At 43.9% G+C, this 25283-nt stretch overlaps 2 protein-coding genes across 2 annotated transcripts; one reads left to right on the top strand and one right to left on the bottom strand.

The window, feature by feature from the left end:
- Positions 1-2834: 2834 nt before the first annotated feature.
- LOC117425795 (mucin-3B-like) lies at positions 2835-9349 on the top strand. The gene is made up of 9 exons (XM_059002559.1): positions 2835-3796; positions 3972-4096; positions 4501-4565; positions 4807-5006; positions 5414-5582; positions 6095-6262; positions 6958-7028; positions 7415-7557; positions 8271-9349. The coding sequence occupies exons 1-9, from the start codon at positions 3502-3504 to the stop codon at positions 8313-8315; spliced, it is 1281 nt and encodes a 426-aa protein (XP_058858542.1). The 5' UTR covers positions 2835-3501; the 3' UTR covers positions 8316-9349.
- A 5708-nt stretch (positions 9350-15057) lies between these two features.
- Positions 15058-24684, bottom strand: LOC117963805 (ERBB receptor feedback inhibitor 1-like). The gene is made up of 4 exons (XM_034905072.2): positions 24533-24684; positions 20225-20419; positions 19692-19771; positions 15058-18397 (listed from the first exon to the last, which is right to left on the bottom strand). The coding sequence occupies exons 2-4, from the start codon at positions 20350-20352 to the stop codon at positions 17136-17138; spliced, it is 1470 nt and encodes a 489-aa protein (XP_034760963.2). The 5' UTR covers positions 20353-20419; positions 24533-24684; the 3' UTR covers positions 15058-17135.
- Between the last annotated feature and the right edge of the window lie 599 nt (positions 24685-25283).

Raw genomic sequence — 25283 nt, 5'->3', positions numbered from 1 at the left:
AACACCACTTGGGAATCTTCAACAGCTTCAAACTTCACAACTCATCCAGTAACTGAAGGACCTTCAGCTGAGCCCTCTACACATGGTGCCACCACTCCAGAAGTGAGTTCTAAACCACATTCCACTGCAGAAACGTCATCAACTGAATCAAATGCAACATCCTTTACAACACCCGCATCTCACTCCAACACAACTTGGGAAGCTTCAACAGCTTCAAACTTCACAACCCATCCAGTTACCGAAGGACCTTCAGCTGAGCCTTCTACACGTGGTGCCACCACTCCAGAAGTGAGTTCTAAACCGCATTCCACTGCAGAAACGTCATCAACTGAATCAAATGCAACATCCTTTACAACACCCGCATCTCACTCCAACACAACTTGGGAAGCTTCAACAGCTTCAAACTTCACAACCCATCCAGTCACAGAGGGACCTTCAGCTGAGCCCTCTACACATGGTGACACCTCTGCAGAAGTGAGTTCTACACCACATTCAACTGCAGAAACGTCATCAACTGAATCAAATGCAACATCCTTTACAACACCCGCATCTCACTCCAACACAACTTGGGAAGCTTCAACAGCTTCAAACTTCACAACCCATCCAGTTACCGAAGGACCTTCAGCTGAGCCCTCTACACATGGTGCCACCTCTCAAGAAGTGAGTTCTACACCACATTCAACTGCAGAAAAGTCATCAACTGAATCAAATGCAACATCCTTTACAACACCCACATCTCACGCCAACACAACTTGGGAAGCTTCAACAGCTTCAAACTTCACAACCCATCCAGTCACAGAGGGACCTTCAGCTGAGCCCTCTACACATGGTGCCACCACTCCAGAAGTGAGTTCTAAACCGCATTCCACTGCAGAAACGTCATCAACTGAATCAAATGCAACATCCTTTACAACACCCGCATCTCACTCCAACACAACTTGGGAAGCTTCAACAGCTTCAAACTTCACAACCCATCCAGTTACCGAAGGACCTTCAGCTGAGCCCTCTACACATGGTGCCACCTCTCAGGAAGTGAGTTCTACACCACATTCAACTGCAGAAACATCATCAACTGAATCAAATGCAACATCCTTTTCAACACCCGCATCTCACTCAAACACAACTTCGGAAGCTTCAACAGCTTCAAACTTCACAACCCATCCAGTAACCGAAGGACCTTCAGCTGAGCCCTCTACACATGGTGCCACCACTCCAGAAGTGAGTTCTACACCACATTCGACTGCAGAAACTTCATCATCTGAATCAAAGGCAACAGCCTTTACAACACCCGCATCTCACTCCAACACAACTTGGGAAGCTTCAACAGCTTCAAACTTCACAACCCATCCAGTCACAGAGGGACCTTCAGCTGTGCCCTCTCCACATGGTGCCACCACTCCAGAAGTGAGTTCTACACCACATTCGACTGCAGAAACTTCATCATCTGAAACAAATGCAACAGCCTTTACAACACCCGCATCTCACTCCAACACAACTTCGGAAGCTTCAACAGCTTCAAACTTCACAACCCATCCAGTAACCGAAGGACCTTCAGCTGAGCCCTCTACACATGGTGCCACCACTCCAGATGTGAGTTCTACACCACATTCAACTGCAGAAACGTCATCAACTGAATCAAATGCAACATCCTTTACAACACCCGCATCTCACTCCAACACAACTTTGGAAGCTTCAACAGCTTCAAACTTCACAACCCATCCAGTAACCGAAGGACCTTCAGCTGAGCCCTCTACACATGGTGCCACCACTCCAGAAGTGAGTTCTACACCACATTCGACTGCAGAAACATCATCGTCTGAATCAAATGCAACATCCTTTACAACACCCGCATCTCACTCCAACACAACTTGGGAAGCTTCAACAGCTTCATACTTCACAACCCATCCGGTCACCGAAGGACCTTCAGCTGAGCCCTCTACACATGGTGCCACCACTCCAGAAGTGAGTTCTACTCCACATTCAACTGCAGAAACGTCATCAACTGAATCTAATGCAACATCCTTTACAACACCCGCATCTCACTCCAACACAACTTGGGAAGCTTCAACAGCTTCAAGCTTCACAACCCATCCAGTTACCGAAGGACCTTCAGCTGAGCACTCTACACATGGTGCCAACACTCCAGAAGTGAGTTCTGCACCACATTCGACTGCAGAAACTTCATCATCTGAAACAAATGCAACAGCCTTTACAACACCCGCATCTCACTCCAACACAACTTGGGAAGCTTCAACAGCTTCAAACTTCACAACCCATCCAGTCACCGAAGGACCTTCAGCTGAGCCCTCTACACATGGTGCCACCTCTCCAGAAGTGAGTTCTACACCACATTCAACTGCAGAAACTTCATCAACTGAATCAAATGCAACATCCTTTACAACACCCACATCTCACTCCAACACAACTTGGGAAGCTTCAACAGCTTCAAACTTCACAACCCATCCAGTCACAGAAGGACCTTCAGCTGAGCCCTCTACACATGGTGCCACCTCTCCAGAAGTGAGTTCTACACCACATTCAACTGCAGAAACGTCATCAACTGAATCAAATGCAACATCCTTTACAACACCCACATCTCACTCCAACACAACTTGGGAAGCTTCAACAGCTTCAAACTTCACAACCCATCCAGTCACAGAAGGACCTTCAGCTGACCACTCTACACATGGTGCCACCTCTCCAGAAGTGAGTTCTACACCACATTCAACTGCAGAAACTTCATCAACTGAATCAAATGCAACATCTTTTACAACACCCGCATCTCACTCCAACACAACTTGGGAAGCTTCAACAGCTTCAAACTTCACAACCCATCCAGTAACCGAAGGACCTTCAGCTGAGCCCTCTACACATGGTGCCACCACTCCAGAAGTGAGTTCTACACCACATTCGACTGCAGAAACTTCATCATCTGAAACAAATGCAACATCCTTTACAACACCCGCATCTCACTCCAACACAACTTGGGAAGCTTCAACAGCTTCATACTTCACAACCCATCCGGTCACCGAAGGACCTTCAGCTGAGCCCTCTACACATGGTGCTACCTCTCCAGAAGTGAGTTCTACACCACATTCAACTTCAGAAACGTCATCAACTGAATCAAATGCAACATCCTTTACAACACCCGCATCTCACTCAAACACAACTTCGGAAGCTTCAACAGCTTCAAACTTCACAACTCATCCAGTAACTGAAGGACCTTCAGCTGAGCCCTCTACACATGGTGCCACCTCTCCAGAAGTGAGTTCTACTCCACATTCAACTGCAGAAACGTCATCAACTGAATCAAACGCAACATCCTTTACAACACCCGCATCTCACTCCAACACAACTTGGGAAGCTTCAACAGCTTCAAACTTCACAACCCATCCAGTCTCCAAAGGACCTTCAGCTGTGCCCTCTACACATGGTGCCACCACTCCAGAAGTGAGTTCTACACCGCATTCTACTGCAGAAACGGCTTCACAGTCCACTTCAATGTCACATCCTGTCACTTTAGTTCCTTTAAGTACTTCCTCTACAGACGCAGCTCATAAAACGCCCTTTACCTCGACGTCTGCTTCAACTGCAGGGACTTTGACAACAGCAGCCCCTTCGACAACAACCGTCACCCAAGCAACAACTAAAAAACTGTGCAGTGAGTCGGACTGCGACTGCAATGGGGCTCCTTGTGTCTACAATGAAACATCTGGACAATGTCAATGTAACTGCCTTGAGTTCACAGAAGGAAAAAACTGCATTAATGGGCAGAATGAAACCACAGTTGTTATAGGTAAGATTTTTTTCAGATGAATTTTTATATAATGTTATGGGTGGGCCTGGGTTTGCTCTTCCTATTATTGTCTAATTAATCTGTTAAAAGTTGTCTGGTTTCTGTTTTTTTTATAATCCTATTTCGTAAGATGTTTTTTTTTCGCGTAGTGATCTTTTCTCATTATGACTTACAGATAAGAAAACTGTGCCGACAAGAAACGTGAGCGTTTCTCTGAGTATAAACAAGTCCTTTAATTCCAGTCTGACAGACCCTTCATCTGACCTCTACCAGCAGTATGTTCGAATGATAAAACCCGAGGTAAGCCAGAGAAGGTTTAGGATCATTTATTTACTTTTTCATTTCAATTCCAACTTGTGCAAAGAGGAGCTTGAGATGAAGATGTATTCGTTTATTTGTTCACTGGTAACATCTGGGCTATGTAAAGAACATACTTCTTTGTATAGAGTTAGAGAAAGGGGTAGTTATGTTAACAATTCTCATGCTAAGGTAAAGGAATTGGGAGGTACTAGTGGGTCTGCAGAATCCCTCTGACCAGGAACACCTCAGGACCCCGGGCCCCCATTTGTTTTCCATGATTTACACCGCAGCACACTCCAGTGCATTATGAAAATGAATAGGATGATTTATTCCATGTGCAAAATGATTTTTCCCTGTTGTGTGTTTTTTTTTTAAATGTATTTATGAATGTATTTATTTTGCAGCTCGAAAGACTGTGTAGGCAGGCATCTCCACAAAACTTCAAACAAGTGATAATCACTGGTTTCAGGTAAGTTCCACTTTCTAGTTTAAAAAACGCGTTCATGAGCTTGCATCACACTTCCACACATCGTCTCACACGAAGTTCAGATTCGATTGCAGCTTAATTCCCCTTTCATTTTAAAACCTCCTTCTCTTTAACAATCAATCGAACGACAACTCTCCTACAAGTATCGAATGTACCTGGATACTAATTTGCATGGTACTGTAGTAGCTAATATATGTTTATTGCTTATTCTTTGTCTTTGCAGGAATGGCAGCATTGTTACAGAAAGTTTAGTGACATACAACTACCCCAACCAGGACTCAGAGATACAGTACCTTAACAATCAATTAGTGGCTGTGTTAAATTCGATTTTAAACGACACGACCAATCTCCGTAACCTGAGTGCTGCTGTTAACGCACCAGTAAATCTGCTAAACACCACTGGAGAAACCCCAGCTATAACAAGTAAGTACTGCTTCACTGTGTGGTGCAGCAGCTCAGGTCAGGTGACTGGTCCTGTGTTCTTTATTATAAGAAAACAGAGAGCACTCTTACTGTAAGATCAATGTGAACTTTTACCTCCATCAAAGTCAGTGCTCGTATATCGAGGATGCAATGAGTAAGGTTAGCCAAATAACTGACGAGTGAAACGTGACATGTATGTGTAATGGGCAGTGTCAGGTGTGGCACTGCCGTTACGGATTCTGTACCGCCCCCTGGCAGTGAGATGAGTTTTAAAGCTGTGCAGCCAGGAATGCAGACGAGCCCGGCTCTTTTGCATTGTGGTCAAGATGCTTGCTTGCAGTGCGCGGGGGCGGGTCGCAGGTTCACAGGTTTGGTTTAATTACTTTTTTTTATTCTTTCTTTCCTAGACATCACAGAATTGAAACCCTTCGTTGACAAATGCAGTCTAAATTACGCAAACTACACAATCGAAGTCGTCAATGAAAGTCTGTCATGCGTGGGACCCTGCAGCAGAATAGCCGATTACTGCTCTTACAAAGGCAGCTGCTACAATCGGCCACAAGGACCAGTGTGCACGTAAGAGCAATGCTTTACTTACTAACATGTGGGGCACGTCCCTCGCTAGGGATCATCTGATCTACCACATCGATGCAGGGCTCATGTTTGCAGTCAAAATGAGAAGTTCAATTCTTCGACAAGAAGCCTTCCTCAGTGTCTTCGAGATTACACTACCACTGCATGCGTTACATCCATAGATGTTTTACGTGCTGAAGTTTTTTTTTTCTATTGTAACAGACCGGCCTTTTTATGACATTAAACTTTATATACTTATTAAAAACCCATAAAAAGCCCTTCTTCGTTGTGTTAGTCTGCAAATGTTTTTGGATCTCGCACCTATCTTTTAACGTCCTCCTGGCCTGTGAGAGATCAGCGGGTCGCTTTAGAGCCGAGCACATGGGAGAGTTGAGTGGAAAGGAGCTGGCTGGCTGACTTGGGCTGTGATAAGCAGATCGCTTTAGAGCCGAGCACATGGGAGAGTTGAGTGGAAAGGAGCTGGCTGGCTGACTTGGTCTGTGTCTTGTTTTCAGGTGCTTCGTGTCAGACTTCCAGCAGTACACTGGGACGCACTGCGAGCTGTATCAGAGGACGGCTGGGTTTTACGGAGTCCTCTTCGGCGTGCTCGGAGCTGCTCTGCTTCTCCTCATTGTGCTCATAGTGGCTGTCATAATACTGGCGAGGAAGAGGAAAGAGCCATGGTAGGTTTCTCTGCCTGTCAGCCGAGTGTCAAAACCAGACGAATGTTTTTAGCAAGGTACCTGAATACACAATAATGAGAGTTAAAAAGAAGTGACAGAACGGACTCACTGAAATGGGAAAAAAACACGGGCAACACACAAACAGAAGAGGTGTCTGTGTTGCTGTACACGCTCTCAGATCAGGGCTTGACTGGCTAACACTGCGTGTGTGAGCTTCAGCAGCCAGTTCCCCATATTACAACTATACACATTTAAAAGGTGCAGTCAGCAACTCCATACACAACAGCAAACTGTCCCAGTGAAACTGGCAACATATGATCACTCCAGAAAAGCTGTTTAGATTACACCCCCCACCCCAAAAATAAATAAATAATTATAACCATTGCAGCACATAACACAAAACAGTGAAAAAATGTATTGCGTCCTCATTAATTCTATCGCTATGCAAGTACTGTGGTTCAGCGTCCCTCCCTTGTGGCTCTTTCAGTCCATTCCAACCTGGTCCTAAATTACCCAATTATACAACTACTGTGGGTTTCGATTGAGCAGTTAGACCTGGTTGAAACAATCTGCTGGGCTGCTCAGTTCAATAATTAAGAGCCTGGCTGGAAAAGGATCACGGAATGACTGGAAAGAGCCAGGAGTGAGGAACACTGCTCGTCTGTCCTCAGCAAGTTTGTCCTTTTTCTTTGCAGGAACAGCAACGCGCTTCATCCAAGACGATGGTTCTCATTGGACGAGGAGTATTTCAATTTTTCCCACACAGGTATGAGGGATCTTCACTCTTGACTGTAAAGACCGCTTGACGGATAAGCACAAGAGAAATCATTAGAGAGACCACAGTAGACTTCGTGAATACAGATCTGGCTGTTTAAGAAAAATGTATAAACCGTACTGCACCAAAAGAAAATGTGTTTCATGATTATTTCCTGAACTAGAAGAGCCATCACCTTTGGGTATCAAGGAAACGTAGGGTGAAATACAAATGTGATTTCCCCTTAGAGAATTCCTAGCTTTTTTCCGGAGTAGCCAAACATCCAAACATTTTGTCTACTTAAATTCAGATTTTGTGTTCGATTATCATATGTAAAGTTATGGGCGGACCTAAAAGAAATAAATAATAATTAATACATTTAGTTTTTTTGCCTCTAGATTTGGGTACCACAGCATCAGCCTCTGAAGGAGTTTCCGGGAGATCCGGAAGATATAACATGGGTGATAACCTCATGTTCTCCAATGAATTCACGCCAGGCGTTTTCAAACCTAACTTGGAAAACGTCGACACCTCACTAGACGTAGGTACCACGGTCAAAGAAGCTTAGCCCATTACATCACCTGGAACCAGAACCTCAGACACTTACTAGGTGCAATTCTCTGTGTTCACGTGAAAATGCAACATTCTAATACGTTTTTGGAAAAATGAAATATGATTTTTAAAAAAAACCAAACATTTGAAATCTTTATTATTTTTCTAAATTCTTGTGTCGTTGATTTGATCGTTGTGCACCCCGCCAGCTAGATTTTTATTTGTATTTTCATGTGTGAGCATTTTACAGCACTGTATAGCAATCAATACCTGTACGTGGTTATCCAGTGATTAAACACAGATACTATTTATTATTGATTTCTTAGCAGACACACTTATCCAGGGCGACTTACAATTGTTACAAGATATCACATTATTTTTACATACAATTACCCATTTATACAGTTGGGTTTTTACTGAAGCAATCTAGGTAAAGTACCTTGCTCAAGGGTACAGCAGCAGTGTCCCCACCGGGGATTGAACCCACAACCCTCCGGTCAAGAGTCTAGATACTAGCTATTGCTAATCCATTGAACCAATTAGACCTTCATCCAGACCCTGAAGCAGTTAATGATCTCATTGTACTGGTTAAACGTGGACTGGAATCACCCTCCAGGACCGGGCTTGACAACCCTAGCTTTAGAATAATGATACAATCAGGTTGGACATTTTGAATAAACTCACTAAATCTCTTTTTTACAGGTGAGGACGAAAAGGCCGGAGCTGACGCCTTCTAGCGACCAATAACGATTAGAGTTCCTGTTTACCTGCTCCTGAGAACGCTTATTTATTTATATGAAGAAAAGATTGTCTTGTCATTAACAAAAGCATGCATTTATATGAACCTAATTCATTCTGCACATCCAAACATGCCACTTTAGCCCACCTGTTGGATGTCTTTCTGAATAATAGTCAGAAACATTTTTGAAAGCTAAATCAAAATTCAGTTCTATAAAAAGGTCGTACTTCAATCATCAATCAGCTGCTAATTCTATTTTCTTTTTATTTGTTTACATATATGCTTTAGCGAACGAAGACAAAAGCCGTGGAGAGTACATGACGTCATTCATTTGAATATTCCGTGCTTTATTAACGCAAGCGCCATGCATTATTTTAACTGGATCCTGACATCATGTAACCTGTTGGGAGGAATGTATATTTATATTAATAGAACACTGAACTACAGTCTTTATCTAACCCTAATTTATTCAACATCTAATAATGTTTTCTACTGCAACAGATTGTTTTATTTTATATCTGAAAACGTACATTGTTGTGTAAATTTGTCATTTATAGTACCTGCCTGTGTGAAAAACTCACGGTGTGAGAATTTCAATTTTTGCTCGGGTAGTCAGTAGAAACAACTGGCTCGCTCGTGTGAAAATGTTAGACCACTCTGTGCGTTAATTAAGCGTCTTAAACAACTTCTAAAAAGACATGCATTTCACCATGTGTGGCTCTGTGGTCCCTTTCTAGTACTATTTTAAATGAACTTATTAAAGTCACTATTTTAATTACACAATCCCTCATTTGCCTGTTGAAAATGTTGCACTGCTGTATGCTGACTTTATAACATGTAACTAAATCAGAACGATGTTACCTTCACAGTGTATGACGCTTTACAAGCATGTGCCCATCTGTTTTACACGTGAACAAAAATACATTAAAAATATGAGTCTCGAAATTGAATTTTGTTTTTACTGTGCCTTCTGTTTACATTGTGATGGGTATGAAGCTACAGCTGGTTCGACCCGACATGAACCAAATGAGGCCAACAGCGTCACGAAGCAAAGGCGCATTCGGCTCAGCTGAACTACTGCACTGTGAGCGTTCCTTTGAGAAATCTGGTGACGTTGAGTTTCCTATCTCTGTATCTATTTTACAAGGCATGGAAGGTTTTTATTTATTTATTTATTTATTTATTTATTTATTTTAAAGTTTTGGCAGTGCAAACCTTTTTTTTTTTAAAAAATGTAAAAGATGTATTTAAAAAGTCTGGACCAAATGGGATATATATATTATAGATATATATATATATATATATATATATATATATATATATATATATATATATATATATATTATTGCATGTTTAAACGACTACTTTGCCTTGGCTTTAAAGCTTGTACAGATCTACCATTAGATGGCACTAAAGAGCATGTGATGCAGAACAGTGAACCTTTTGCCAAAGCAGTGGATGAAAGGGCTCAGTGATTCACAAGGCTTCACTTTTTCCATCACTATTAAAGAGTGTTCTGTAGCACTTCAAGGCACTTTTCACATGTATTTAGTTAAGGGTACTCAGAAAAGCCCACAAAGCAATCAGGCAAAAAGGACGGAAATCAAGCAGCCAGCGAAACAGCAATGCTATTCAGCACACTTATTAAGCAACATAAATCAAATTATTTGCAAATACCTTTCCACTTTCCATTGGCTCTGCTTCCTAAACCCCAGAGTGAGCAGGCAGGCTAGTTGCTGCCTTTTATACACACATCAGCATCCCTGACTCCAGATTAAACGTCTCATCCACGGATTGGACCACCAATCAACGCCCACAGTTTCCTCCATTCCATCCACATTCTCACATGGAAATGAACATGCGTTCAAATCAAGGCTCAGAATGAACCCTTTCCTGGGTTCGGTTAATATACACATTTAATAAGGACAACGAGCACTGTGGAACATGTATCAGATTAAGTTAAAACACATTTTAAAAAGAATATAAGGATCAGGCTGTTGCTGGGTGAGTTGGGTGGAATAATGATGCCCGTTAATCGGTGAATATGGAAGTGAATGAAAACGAGTACCGGTACAGAATAAAGAAGCTATTTACACAAATACAAACTATATTTACATGTGAGGGGGTTTCACCCAGCCACACCCACCCCCCTGGTATACCCATTAAGACGCATCAAAAAAGCACTAGGGTCACATTGTGAGGAGTATTTCATTACCTTGGAGACAGTAAGAAAACACAATCTTCCATTTACAAAGAATTGCAGAATATTTGCAGCGTATCTCCACTGCCTTTGATTTGCTGATGTATCAATGGCACTTCTGCAGATAAGGATCTGGTAATGTTGCAGGTCATGCATTCAGGCAGGTAGCATCCCTCATAACAGTGGACCAGAGCAGAGTGTAATACAGCACGGTGAAGCACTGTAAAGAATAACGGGATACAGTAAAGCATATTAATAAGCAAATCAGGGTCAACTATGGTAAAGGCATAGCATAACCATGGGAAAAGCATGGGAACACTGCGAAATGACCCTGCAGAAATACTGTGATTTACCATGTGTGCATTCAGAGACATCAGGGACAGAGACGCCTGTATTGCATACAATGGCCACTAGATGGCCTCGTTGCTTTTCCTTTAAAATTAGAACGTGCATACCGCCAGCTTTTCCAGTGCCGTTTTCATTAACCCATTAAGTGCCATGGTCCTCATTTGAGGATAGGCTGTTTTGTCATTTTTGTAAGCACCTGTTTAACCAGCATCTACCTGCTATTCGAATTTTCTCTTGAGCTATATTGTAACTCAAAGGCAACTGTTAATCCTGCAAACATAGCCCTTCAGATGCTTTTCTGACACCTCGATATCAAATAAGATATTTCAGCAGTGCGTACAGCACAGGAGACAGCAGTGGTTAGCAGTGTGTTTGCTCTAACCATTAGGGTGTAACACATTAATGTTTACTCAACCCCTACAGGCAAACTCTGTCATCCATGACTCTACAATTATTCACCGGTATAGGATGTAGTCATACTAAAATAAACTTTTTCATTCTTATTATTAACAAACGTTTCGAGCAGAAGTCCTTCCCGGTGTCTCATGCTTTGTCTCTCCGTGGGTGTTTTCCTGGTAGCCCTATTCAAGAAAGGAATTCAAATAAATACCCCACTTCTGAAGAAATAAATACAATGCCAGTGGGAAGCCACAGTTTACCAGGTAACAGCTAACATGCAAAAGCAAAGAATTCCACATGCTTGCGGTCTGGTTAAACCAGACAGCTTTTAATCACTGTTTTTGTTGTGGTTTGTTTCCATGCATTAGGGTTAGTGGTAGAGATGGGGGTTGGTTTCTGTATCCTCTAGGTATTGCTTTAGCAGCTGCGCTATGACAACAGTCGCAGCACTGCATGGTCGGTATGTGGGACATAAAGATTGATTCGTGTCCGCTAACATGTAAAGAATAGTACTTCAAATGATGCATGCATCCCTATTTGAAAAAAAAGTGCCTGATTGATGTTGCTGCAGCTTGCCCTCAGGAAAGTAAACACAGTTTGAGATCTGTGTCTTTATTTATTTCCATTGAACCCATCTGTTTGACTAATGATTGCTATTGCAGATTTGTGGGACTGGTCATTGATCACAGACTCTCCCCACGTCCCCAACCACATGAAAAACGCTCTTACTCTCTGGAGATCGCTGGAGGTCAAGGTTCGAGCCCGCTGTAGCTGGTTTGTGGATTAGGTTGTGTTGGGAATGGCTGAACTTGGACATCCATCAGGAAGCTCAAACCAAAATGGGAAAGGAATGAACCCCAGAAGATAACTCTGGAGACAACGCCTTGTCTAAACGTTTGCCTTCCCCTTCGAAACATGCCTTAAACTCAGAAACACTTTGAAAGACAAGCGCTCTGACTGGCAGACTTTTGAAATGTCTCTAAATCAGGTATTGTAGGTACCCGTTGTTTCGTCTCAATTCAAGTGGATCTGACGCTGGCAGATCTTTCATCCATAACTGGAAAACACTCAATAGGTCAACATGCTAAAAGAAAGTGAACAAATTCACTGAGGTTCTGGGGGTCTCGCTCCTGCATGGAGTGGTCCACAATCACTCTATAATGCCCGTGGCCACACAGCCTTCAGAACATAAGAACATTTACGAACGAGAGGATGCCATTCAGTCCATCAGAGCTCGTCCGGTTTCTGGTAGCTGATTTGTCTCAGAACTTTGTCAAGTCGGGTCTTAAAGAATCTAAGTGATTCTGCCTCAACGCCATGACTGGATAGCCCTTTCCACACCCTCACCAAGAAGTGTCTCCTTCCCTCTGTCACAAGTCATGGAATAAAAGTCTCTGACTCTATGGCCGAAGAAGATTAGACCCCTAACGCCCCAACTGGGTTCAGGAAACATCCCATTGGGATACCATTACAATCCCAGTGTATTCCTCTGAAGAAATCCTTGCAAGGAGAAGCATTAGTGAAGCACAGCGTAACCAGCAAGCTTCACACAGGATTGGAGTAATCCTGACGAGCTAGCACACAGTCTGGAACTGCAATGTGAGAACCGGGGCGACGCTGGTTATGTCTACAGAATTATTAAATGAATGAATAAATAGATTCCTGTAACCGGTGCTATAAAACCCTTCCCAGATCCTCTTGCAATCTGACCTGATAATACTGGCCGATGTTTGCTCTGATTACTTAATCGCGGCTCAACATCAGCTATTTACAAACTGTAACAGTTCCAGGAACTGCAATGAAAGACAAGCAACCACTCCAAAAGAGTAAGCAACGCGAGGTAAGACCGCAGGAATGAAGACTGCAGGAATGAATTGAACAGGGATCCCTGAGCGTGTCTCACACTGCCTAGCCACGCTGTTTATTTTTTAAACCCTTTTATCTCTTCTAGGCTGACAAGCAGCAGTTTGGTTTACTTTGGGCATGGGGCTGGCTGAAGGAGGACTGTGGTTATTCCATGGATAGGAACAGCGGGAGATCCCGGGGGAGACCCCAAAGGGGGTCGTTTACGGCTAACCACCCAAGAATGTTTAAACAACTGCTACTGTAGATTGACTTTCCCTAGACCGTGCTCTGCATCCCCTAATTCTGTCACAGGATTTGAATGAATGAATGAATGAATGAAGATCCCGTAAGAAAAATTATTGACGTACACAAGTAAAAACAAACTAAATGTTTAAACAAATATATATGGTTACAGAAATCTGTTTCCACACCTGCCTTTCCAGCAGCCCTGAACTCCCTTGTTCTTCTCTCCCCATCCCGTTTCTAGATTTTCCTATTTTCTAGATTTTTTTCTTCATGCCTTTAAAAACTAAAGTCGTTTATTCTTGTAGGTTTACCTCAACAACACTGATGAAGGCGCACGCAGAGACGTTTCTCTGCTTGACTCGGTTTCTTCTAGTTTCACCTAAAAAACAAACAAAAACCACAGGGATGAAGACACTATATGAAACACGTGTCTAGTTGACGTAGTTCCTTCTAGTTGGACCAGTCTCTCTGTGTCTCTGCAGGACTGTTCCCAGAGCCCTGCTGGTTGCGAGCCCTGGTTTCACATTTCTTCACAGTTGCACTGCTGCACAGTTCACTTGGCGAACAGTCAAGCGTGTTGGCCGCACACCTGCTCTTCTCTTCCGCTGCCCGTGGTGCACAGAGGCTGTGGGACCAGTCCTTGACTAATCAGCCTCTGCACAGATGGCAACACATGTCTGTGCAGAATGCTGTGATAATGACACGATAATCCCTCTTCCCTTTCCTGGAAATGTGGACCACCTCTGTAGAGCGCAGGAGGCAGGGAACGAGGGGCGATTAAGGCACCACCACTGATTTCGACACAATTATTATTTGCGTTTAGATTATTATTTTTTTTTTAAACAAATATTTCTGTATTCTCCTCCTCTAATGACGAGGTTCTGGTCACTTTATTATCCATCCTGGCTAACTCCCTGCCCACTGGTTCTGGTGCATTCAGTATCTAGGTTATGGGTTGAAGCTGGATCCACTGCAGCCATCCTCTTCCAGTCACCAGTTATTCCTAACTACATTCTGGGACATTTGCCATTTCTTATTACGCAGCCAAACAGGTGACACATCTTGTGGTTAATCTCAGAACAGGTGGGGCAACTTTGTGCTCCATGTCACAGTTCACACCAATTTGTTTTCACCTCAATATGTTCCAGACAGTAAAACCAAATTAGGAGGTTCTGGTACACATTGCCTTTAGGTTTTTAAATAGCTGACCAACAACTACTCCTCAATAACTTTAAACTATCAGTTGAAGTTGAAGTATTTTTACTCCGTGTCCAGCGCTTTGACAGGGCCTGCTGTTGAAAGGCGCTATACAAGGGCAATGCTGTTGTATTGAAATGTTACCTCAGGTAAGGCAGGAGCAGGTAAGAGCTATTCAAGCAGGGATGTACCTCATATATAATGCCAGCAACATTACATTCTGCCACCAGTTGACATATTTTTTTTTTTTATTCCTTAGCAACCACAGACGATGCTAGTTTCTCATTGGGTCTGGACGACTCGCATGACTCACACTCAGGAGAGAGGGTTTGTGTCGTGTGGGAAGTCTCTCATCATAGTAATAGATTACTACTTCTCTTCTTCAGCAGTTTATCATTCCAGCAAAACCCTGGCACAACATTTCATCCGGTACCAGTCAGCAGAACGGTCGTACGTGGATTCATTTTGAGATACGCAGCGAACGACACCACAGAACCAAGCGCAGCCACACAGCATTTCATAAATAAGTAGAATATCATTTTATTATGTTTAAAAGACTATAGGACATCAACAACAACAAGTATTTAGCATTGCATATACATTTTGCACGATGACAAAGGGAATTTTGTCAAATACTGTACACATTACAATACCAGTGCATTAACTCTTAGCAGAGAATATGCATTTCATCTGTGAAGAACATGCCTTCATTTAGTTTAAAAGTAAGACTTATAATATGTTATGATATTAAATAATTCACATAAATCACAGCGAACAGTTTTTCTAATGTAAACAGGTTTCTTTACAAGAGTAATACACAACAAAAACGACTCTAACAATAATCTTGCACATCAGTTATGCAGCAGGTTGTCTTGTACATTGATGGGTGGAAGTACAGGGACCAGGGATGTAAAAACGTGTGAAAAAAAAACATCAAACTTGGTGCGCTGGTCTTTCAGATTCCATTCTCCAAGCTAGACGGTATGTAATTATGTCAGCTTCTATAACAACTGAGGCTTTTGTGTTGACAGGTAGGGAAGGTCAGCAGACCAGGTGGCTACAGCTTCAGGGATAAACTACACAAGACAGGCTAACAGCGTCATTTAAACGTCACTTTAAAGCCACTTTGCATCTCCTGGTTCCCCCAGCTGTGCTACAGCAGAAAATGCTACATTTACTGTTTCAGCTTCACAAGCACTCGGAGGCGCTTATAAAACTTGCGAACCGTTTCCTGGCTATACCAGTAGCCAAAGCATGCATGACTGTGCCCAAATACAGCATTACATTACAGACAGGTGCGCAGCATAAATCAAATCCACTGGATAGCTTTACATACGCAGAATCAAACCTTCATTTATTGCAACCAGGCAGAGTGCCTCGTTGGAAGCTATACAATTGAAAAGGCGTTGGGAGAGGAAGGCTAAAGGCTTGGGTGAAAGGGAAGAATACTGAGACTGTCACATACTGTACCACGCAGATTAGGACTTTGTAAAAACAAAACGCTCAGGGGTGGGATTCAATCAAAATAATAATACAGCACCTGCATTATTCACCTGTTCTTTTGTTCTATTAATCTTTCCAGGAGGTGCAGTTTTGAAAATGTAATTGAATGCTTACACAAGCGACTGTGTGTCCGCAGCAGCAAAGTTTAACTGAGCTGCAACACAGAACAGGGCAGAAATGGAAGATGTTATTTACTGGGAGATTTCCACATCGAACTTCAAACCGCCACAGAGAACCCTTCGTTAGTATGTTGCATAAATCCTTTTTCCCCAGGGCTTTAATTTCCAAAAGGTCTCACGAACGCGAGGGACAATTTTGAGTTTGTTTTTTCAAAGCAGGAGTTCAAAGTTTGACTCGTACAGTCGGCACACAGAACACAAATTTCCTTGACTGCTTTGAGGAAGTATTCCATGAATCACCTGGCTTTCAAAATGCTAGATCTATACGCACATCAGTAAAATGAACTGCTCCAGTTCAGTGAGGCTGGAGCCTGAAGCACAGGCAAAGAAGTGAAGGCATGAGAAAGATTTCAGCTCTTTCACAATTTCAGTAAGAGACCAGACTGATACAGGCCAACGCGCACACACACACGCTCTCCAACCATCCCTGGCAACAAAGACACACAAAACCACACAGTCTGTAGCATCCTCTCCAGAACACACACACATTCATCTTGCATTGCTCATAAGTCCAGCTTATGTCATCACTACAAACCTCAATATAGCAACAACAATATCAAAAATAACACATTTCAGCGACAGCTAAATTCCCCACAACAGAAATTATGACTTGCGTGTACGACCAAACTTAGATATTGCAGTGTTATCTGTGTCTTTCTCTCTAAATATTCCCAAACATGTTTAACTAAATCTCACTTTATAAGGGGATGCTTTTATGAGTTAGAAAAAAAATAAAATAAAAACCTAAAACAAAACCACCTGGCAGTTCTTACTGTAAGTGAGTGAAAGTCCAGCAGGCAAGCACTGTGGATTACTGGAACCAGCTTCTAAAAAGAACACTTGTAAATATCTCTCACTACTGTGACACTTGTACGTTTTTTTTTTCTTTGAGTTCAGTTCATAGCTCAAGTCTATAGCGATACGATGTCCAGGAGGTGTTTCTGTTGCATGTGGTTGACCATGTCGGGCTTGGCTCTGGAGTCCGCTAGTCTGTTCGAACCCTGAGGTATGGGTAACGGGCAGCCCCCTGAAGACCAGGGCTGCCCCAAGTCCGAGTTGTCGGCTACCCCACTGAACTCCAGTAGTGGAGTAGTGGAAGCAGTGCAGGATGAGGACGACGTAGAGGCTGTCTCGCTGAAAAACTTCTCGAACTTATCCAGGTAGGCCGGCCGCTCGGGCAGGAGGTAGTAGTGAGTGGTGCTGGCCTTGCGTCCGTTCTCCATGATGGGGAGTATGCAGGGGGAGCGGGTGGGGGACCCCTCGCTGTTCTGCCTGTGCAGGGCCTTGGCGCTCACGTATTTGGGGTTGGGGGCGAAGCTCTGAGTCGTGGGCATCACCCCGTTCGTGTATGTGGGGAGGCTCTTGGGGCTGGGGGTCCGGGAGCCGCTACGGGACACTGGTTCCCTGGGGGGCACCTTGGGGGGCTTGTCCTCGTCGCTGTACGCGCTGGAGGAGGTGACCTCCGCGGACCACCGCCTGTAGTCGGCTTTAACGGGCCGGGGCGGGATGGGCACCCGGGGAGGGACCACCGGCTTGTCCTCAGAGTCCCGCTGGGAGGTCCGGTGGCAGGACAGCCTCAGGACGGGCTTGTTGAAAGAGCCGGCCGGGCCCGAGTGCGACCTCCGGAGCCGGCGGTGGGGCCGCTCGTGCTGCCTGTGACAGGGGCTCTCCTCCGGCACTGCCCGTTTCTCCTCGGCGTGCTGCAGCTGGCAGGAGGACGCTGGCGCCGCGCAATCCTCGAAGTAGGCGAGGTTGACCTGGCCGCACCCCCTGAGGCTTCGCCGGCTGGGAGCGCTGGAGCGGAAGGCGGCGGGTTTGTCCTGCACCAGGGAGATGTTGTCCGAGCTGGTGAAGAACTCCACCTCGCTGTCCACCTCGTCTGGGGAGAGCTCCCCGCTGGTCCCAGGGCCAGGGAGAGGGGGCAGGGGCTTGGCTCCTCGCTCCCCGGACCTCAGCGGGGTATGGGGAGGGGTGCGTTCGTAGAAGGACCCTCCGTTTACAGACAGCCTCTTGAAGGAGGGGACCACCTGGTCCTCCTCGGAAGAGCTGTGGAAGGAAGGCTCCATGACAGAGGACAGATTGAGCCGAGCCGGACGAGACTTCTTGGGCGGCAGCCGTACGCCGCTCCCGGAGCAGCAGTGAGAGTGCAGTGACTCTGTGTGAGGAGCCTGCCCTGCAGAGGAGGAAAAAAGAAAGAGGAAGAAATCTCATTAGAAAGTCTCACACGTATTGCTATTTAAATCGAGGACTCACTTTGCATATCCCCACCACCACCCTCAAGGATAGTAAAATATACTAAGCATCAAAAGATACTTGTATTTGAATAAAATTCACTAGATGAGATCGAAAAATGACAAACTCTGTTTTAGAGCAGGTGCAGCGACGTTTTACTGTGCGGATTAACAACTGACTTGGGCAGGACTCTGGGTCTCCCAGTTCGTGGCCTGTCATTGACAGAGTGTGTCTGGTTATACCGTCTCGCCAGGTTTGAAATTGCTGGCTGCGAGCACCCAAGACGGCGAGCCACAGCACGCTGCCCTAATCCAGCCTCCGACATGCCGATCGCACGAAGGCGCTGCTCTCTTGGCAGACGTGGCATATTGTTTTTTTTCTGTGATTTTCTTTATTGCTTTTATTCAAGCTTGCAATTCAACAGCTGAAATCACTCCATACCCAGCGTCCAATCAACTGGATCACTAATTAGGTGATTAAGTGCATCTGCTTCGTGTCATTGTCAAGGATGGATTAAAAAAACAAAAAACAACATCTTGTCAATATCCATCATTTATATGCCTTATTTTTTTTTTTAAATAAATGTTATATTAGGTAGTAAGTTTTTGATGCTCGGTATACATCAACCTTCCCAAAACTCCAGACACACATGATAGCGGTCCTTAAAGGGTTCAAATTGAAGTTTTGTTTTTTGTTTATCTGGTGCTGGGCTAGTCACAACAGGATGGCTGCTGTCTGATTATTTCTGGACTCGCTATCATACAGCAGCAGCAGAGTCTTCCTGTAACTTCTGATAACCTTCCCTGTGTTTAAAAACACCAGAGTATCTGTGAAGCCTCACTGTGCACTCCAGCCAGTATAACAAAATGCTTTGATGCGTTTCTTATATGTGCGCTCCTCCCAGATCCAATGCTATTTTAAACACCAATGCAAGCTCGCTAGACCTCCTGGCCAAGCGCCGGCGTTTCCACAGCACTACCAGTCAGGGTTATCTGAAGTGACAGCAGGCTCCTCACCACAGACAGTACCAAGATAACAGGGAATTGGAGACAGGACAATGGGAGGCAGCCTCTCCCTTGCACCTACCACAAAGTAATCCCATCCCAAGGCTATACTTAGAGCCCATTCCAATGACAGTGTGGAGCTGCCAACCCTTGTCATGCAGGTAACCTCACCAGCAAGGTAACCTGGGGTGTGTAGTGGAGCAAACAGCGGCACGATTGTTTAATACTTACTCTCAAATCCCAGAGACGCAGGGACCTGCTGGTGCTGTTTAAGGTACCCCATCGACCCTGGATCAAGGCTGAAGTACAAGCTGCAAGATAAGAGAGGCACTCGATCAGCGAGGGTCAGTGGTCAGGTTACCATGTAAAGTCTTCACCCCCACGCATTCGCTTTCTCACTCAAATTATCTTTCACATACAGCAGCAGTGTGGAGTAGTGGTTAGGGCTCTGGAGTCTTGACCGTAGGGTCGTGGGTTCAATCCCAGGTGGGGGGGGGGACACTGCTGCTGTACCCTTGAGCAAGGTACTTTACCTAGATTGCTCCAGTAAAAACCCAATTGATGTACTGTATTTGGACGCAGGGCTGGCTGTATGGCGACACCCTTATAAAAGCTGACCACAGTATTTTTGCAGGTTTACCACACTCTTTCCAGTAATGCTATGCATTTATCATAGTTTGCCAGGTTACTTCTGCTTTACCATATCTTGCTGGTCTTTCCCATGCTTTTCCACTTTGCTATGCTTTCCTGAGAGCAGTACTCACTTCTGGAGCCCGCTGTGCTGTTCCCAGCAAGTCTTGGCACTCCCCATGCTGTGGCAATGGGTGCCGTGCAGGAATCCGCTTTTCAACGGCACACTGATCTCCGGAGCCGTGAGTCCAGCTGTTGACATTGTGTGGAGCGTCAGGAACGCATCCAATAACTTCACTTGGCTGGATTATCTAAAGCAGCTGTCGTACCTTTTCAGAACAAAAAATAAAATGGAAAAAAGGTAAGAGAACGGGAACAATGAATTTATGCAAAAAAAAAAGAAAAAAAACCACACGCACACACACACACACACACACACACACACACACACACCACAACCTGACTCTTACCTCTAAACAAGCTTGCACAGTATTTATTTTAAGACAGCTACACTGTAGAAGGCAGTGTGCTGAAATAGTTATCTAATAGTGAGAAATGCAAAGAGTGTGCCGAACTATGCGAGGACGGGAAAAGTTTCCAAAAACTAGCACAGAATATTTTCTCCTCCTCCCACCTTTGACACGATAAACAAATAAAAAAAATTTAAAAAAAGACTAAGAAAGAATGCACTTTGTGTACATTTTTCTGGAACTGGTTGTCTCAGACCTAGTTATTGCCCTTGGGTTGTTTTTGAAGAGTCCTCCTTACCCCTCCCATCTCTCTCTCCCCCTCACCCCCTGGAGACTGTGCCAAGCAGCCCTACCAGTAATTGCAGTGTGACAGCCTATTAAACAGGCCTTAAGCTCTCCTTTCAGCACTCGGATTGTGCAACATTCGTATCGCCCTCACATCTCTGGAATTTTAAACTTTCGGTTCGAAGGCACTCTAACACTTTGCTCTTCCTGCGGCTCGCTGAATTGAAAGAAGGTTTTTATTTAAAAACGGGCACGGGTTTGGTATTAAAAAATGAAGTCAGAGAGAAGGGGGGAGAGAGAGAGAGAGAGAGAGAGAGAGAGAGACAGGGGGCTGCATCATACACAAGAGAGAGAGAGAAACACAATGTGTTCTCTGTGGGAAAATCGCAGACACTGTCACCCCTGCAGAGGTGCACACATGAGCAGCTTGTGTTGCAGCTGAAGAACTGTGAATGGGCTGCGTTATGAAATAGCTCAGCAGTGTCTTCTTACTTGATGTATGGTAGAGGAGATGGATCACATGTTACAGAAAGTGTGACAGTATTGTTGTCAATGTACAGAACACAATGTTCACAGAAGAGGCGAGGGCATGATAATCCCAGAAGAAGAAAATAAAAGAAATCCCGCAGAGAAATACGAGAGAGAGAGTCACAATTAAACTTTCTATTTCAGGAAGAAAACGATTAGTCCTCACGTCAGATATTGAAACTCAACTCTTACTGCTCAAGCCAAGCATGCGAACCACTGCATGTCACCGACGCGGAGCACAAGCAAGCTTACGCGGTTACAGGGCAGACAGTGTAGATTGTTTGAGCTCTTTAAAAAGAGTTGTTCCTTCGCATTCTTGTACATTAACTGAAAACATAATGTGTGCCCCCACCTCCCCTCCCCCCCCCAAAAAAACTGCAATCCCACGCATTCTACTACAGATGCAATTTAAAACGTACACTTATCTAGAATGACAGCTAACAATGTAAACAAACCAATTCCTGGAGAAAGTACAGTCTTTGTGATCCTGGTCAAAGGGCAGCCCCCACACAACTGCTAAAGCCACGATTGCAATGTTAGTAGAGGGAGATTTACAGCAGGTAAACCGACGTACAGGAGGACAGTGCAGCTAAGGTGCAGAAGGAGGTACGTTTCCATTTAGTCTCAGGTGTTTCTGTTTAGGAGATTAGGGAGCTGCCACACAGAGTACTGCTCCACAAGGTGCGATGATTGGCACATTCTTGTGTTTCGGATCAGAAGGGCAGCTCGATATACATCTGCAATCCTCCAACGTCACTGTGCACGAAAAAACAAACACCCAGCAAGTAGCACACCCAGCCCTGATGCAACAAACACAGACAAGCTCTCAGATCCAGAACGAGGTGCCCTTGTGTGAATCACACAAGCAAACCAATACGATAGGTTTGCATTGCAATCATTCTGAAGCAATGCAGCCGGCCGGGGAGGGCAGAGCAGAATCCGAGTCAAACGAAGAGCAGAAATGTGCGGGCTGTTACTCTCAGATGAAAAGACAAGCTGGTTTGTGATAGAGAAGTCTGGACTTTCAATCCTGTTGCACTTTGGTTAACTTCCACGTATTCAAAGTGAATGAATTCGATTGCAAACGCTGGCAGTGAACTCAAAGCCAGCCCCGGCTGCAACCTGGAACCAATAAGCACGGTTTATTATGACATTATGAAGCAAGCTTCCACTTCGATTGCTACTGCGATCTGATGCATGCACTTACTGGAGGGGGGGGCAGGTGCAGAACAGTCCACTTTGCAAATTCATAGAAAAATGCTTAATGCATCAATTGCATTAAGACTTAGTAAGTTATTTGCTAACTATTGTGAAAAATAATAACACATGAACCTGTACTAGCTGAAATATATACACCCCCCCCCCTCCAAAAAAAAAAAAAAAATATTGCGCAAACTCAGAGGCTGTATAACTCAAGTCCAAGAAATAACTTGGATTGAATGAAGGGGACAGCAGGGGAATGAAACCGCATGCTGGCTCCTTGGGTTCATTGACTTTGAAACTGAATCTAATCGGACCTCAGTATTATCTTTGAGCAAGTGCCAGCGAGCTGGTAAGACAGTGAATCGTGCCCTGGCACGGGCAACGCACTCTTCATTAAAACCGCACTTAGTCCCTGAAGACGTGAAAAGACCACACAGGACGCATCAGAAGCGAATGCAGGGGTGGCCTGGATAATTGCTAATCTGTTTTCACTTGGGGGCACACACGTATCCGCCGCCCCACGGAGCAGAAGCGTATGAATACCCCAACCCCCACCCATATATCTGCCAACAGCTCCGCGATGCTTTGACAATACCCTCAGTTACGTTTATTATTAACTCGCTAGCTAACCACCAGAGTACAGGTACAGCCAATAAACACACGAGCACACTCCCAAGTATTATTAACAGACGTTAAAGATTATTCAGACAAAACTTTTTTTTAAAAAGGTAAACAAACAATACAAAATAGTTCGCCCGATCTGGACGCACGCACGACTAAAACAGGCGTTTTTTTTTTTGGTTAATTCATTTTAGGTGCCACGTTATTGAACAGACGCACTGCTGACCAAATATACAGCGACAGAATAAAGTATTCGAAGACCACAAACGTTCCCTCTTTTACCCGATAAGAAAAAGCAGCAAAAAACACACACACCTCACCTTTCCTCACCCTATAGCGGTTGCTTGGCAACAATACCAGCCCTACCTGTGCTGCAGGTGCTCCTAAACTTCAACTCACCCAGCTACGCGCGCACACACACTCTTTTCTTGAAGCGAGTTCTGCCAACATCACACCTCATCGGAATGTGATTCAAGGGATAGTCGTGTGTTTTTTTTTATATATCGCATACGTGACTGCTGCTGTACTAATGACTGACCAAACGATTCGCTGATGCAATCTGGTGGTGGCGAGTCTATAAGCAAGCAGTAAACACGGTGCTAGATCTGCTATTAAGGGGTTTGTTGCCTCCTCGCTCTGGTTTTTAATAGCTAACTCATTAACTTGCTAGAGCTTGATTCAATCTGCGTTGTGCAGAGTGCTAAACGACACACACATCAAAACATGCACACACGCACGCACACACATCAAAACATGCACACACGCACATCAAAACATGCACACACACGTGTGCACAGGCGCGTTTGTGAAATATTGCATTTACATTAGAAGCGTTTAATCTATGGATCAATGAATTATTTATTTTACCCCTGCAATTTTCTTGCAACCCTTCCACGTCACGTCAGTTAACGTTAAGATCGATACATGCACGGGTATTGTACACACAGACGGTAGAATTTAAAAACAAATGCTTCAGTCAGTGCGCACACTAACCCAAGAAGCAATAAATAAATAAATAAATAAATGAATAAATAAATAAAAATACTGTTCTCAACAGAATGGAGCCATTGCATTACACTAAGCAAGTGAGTCAAAGAGGCGCTTTTCTCTACACTGACAACACAGACACATTCGCTATATAACAAAAGCCGGTATTATTAATGGCAACAATAACACAGCAATGTGTTCATATACACACACACACACACACACACACATACATACATATATATATATATATATATATATATATATATATATATATATATATATATATAGTGAATACATTGGTTTATTATGCCATTAAGCACACACACACACTATATAAAATCTCACCTTATTTCCAAACAAGATTCTCCTCATTCGTCCAAATGTTTGCACACGTATATAACTGTGTACATGTACCCTTCGTTGTGCTGTATATCCAGAAGGCTCGTTTTATTTGCGTCCCAGGACAGCAGCTCGCCTGTGCTTGCAGTAAATCGTATCTAATGTTTCACTTGCTCTCTAGCGAGCTGAACCAGCAATTTATAGAGAGCGAGCCGCAGAGTCTCCGCCCCTTTCAGCTCTTAAAGAGAAAGGCCGCTTTTGTTAAACCACACGTTTGGAGGCGTAGATCTGCATGAAATAAAACATTGAAAATGTTTAAATGCATACCCGTGCACAGCTGTCACCGCGAGGTGTGAACTGGGAAACATGACGGCGTGAACATGCAAAGAGTAAGGTTGCAGTCGTGAAACAAGTATATAGTTTGCAGATGAATCTATAACTACATGCATACAGTGTGTATGTATGCGTGTTTATAGTATACGTACATACTATGTGAACGCGATTCTTTCTGTGTGAACGCGTTTCTGTTTCTGCAGGTAGTGAGGTATGGCTTGATCCTGATCCTTTATTAATGTAATTAATATACTCTAATCAATACTACAGTACTACTACTAATAGTACTTCTACTACAGCTACCACTATTAACAACAACAACAACAATAATAATAACAATAATAATAATAATAATAATAATAATAATAATAATAATAATAATAACTATTACTATCACTTCTACTACAACACTACCATGAGTAAT

Source organism: Acipenser ruthenus, chromosome 27, assembly GCF_902713425.1.
Source record: "Acipenser ruthenus chromosome 27, fAciRut3.2 maternal haplotype, whole genome shotgun sequence".
NCBI lineage: Eukaryota > Metazoa > Chordata > Actinopteri > Acipenseriformes > Acipenseridae > Acipenser > Acipenser ruthenus.
The sequence above is the reverse complement of the archived record's forward strand: the minus strand, read 5'-3'. Positions and strand labels throughout refer to the sequence as shown.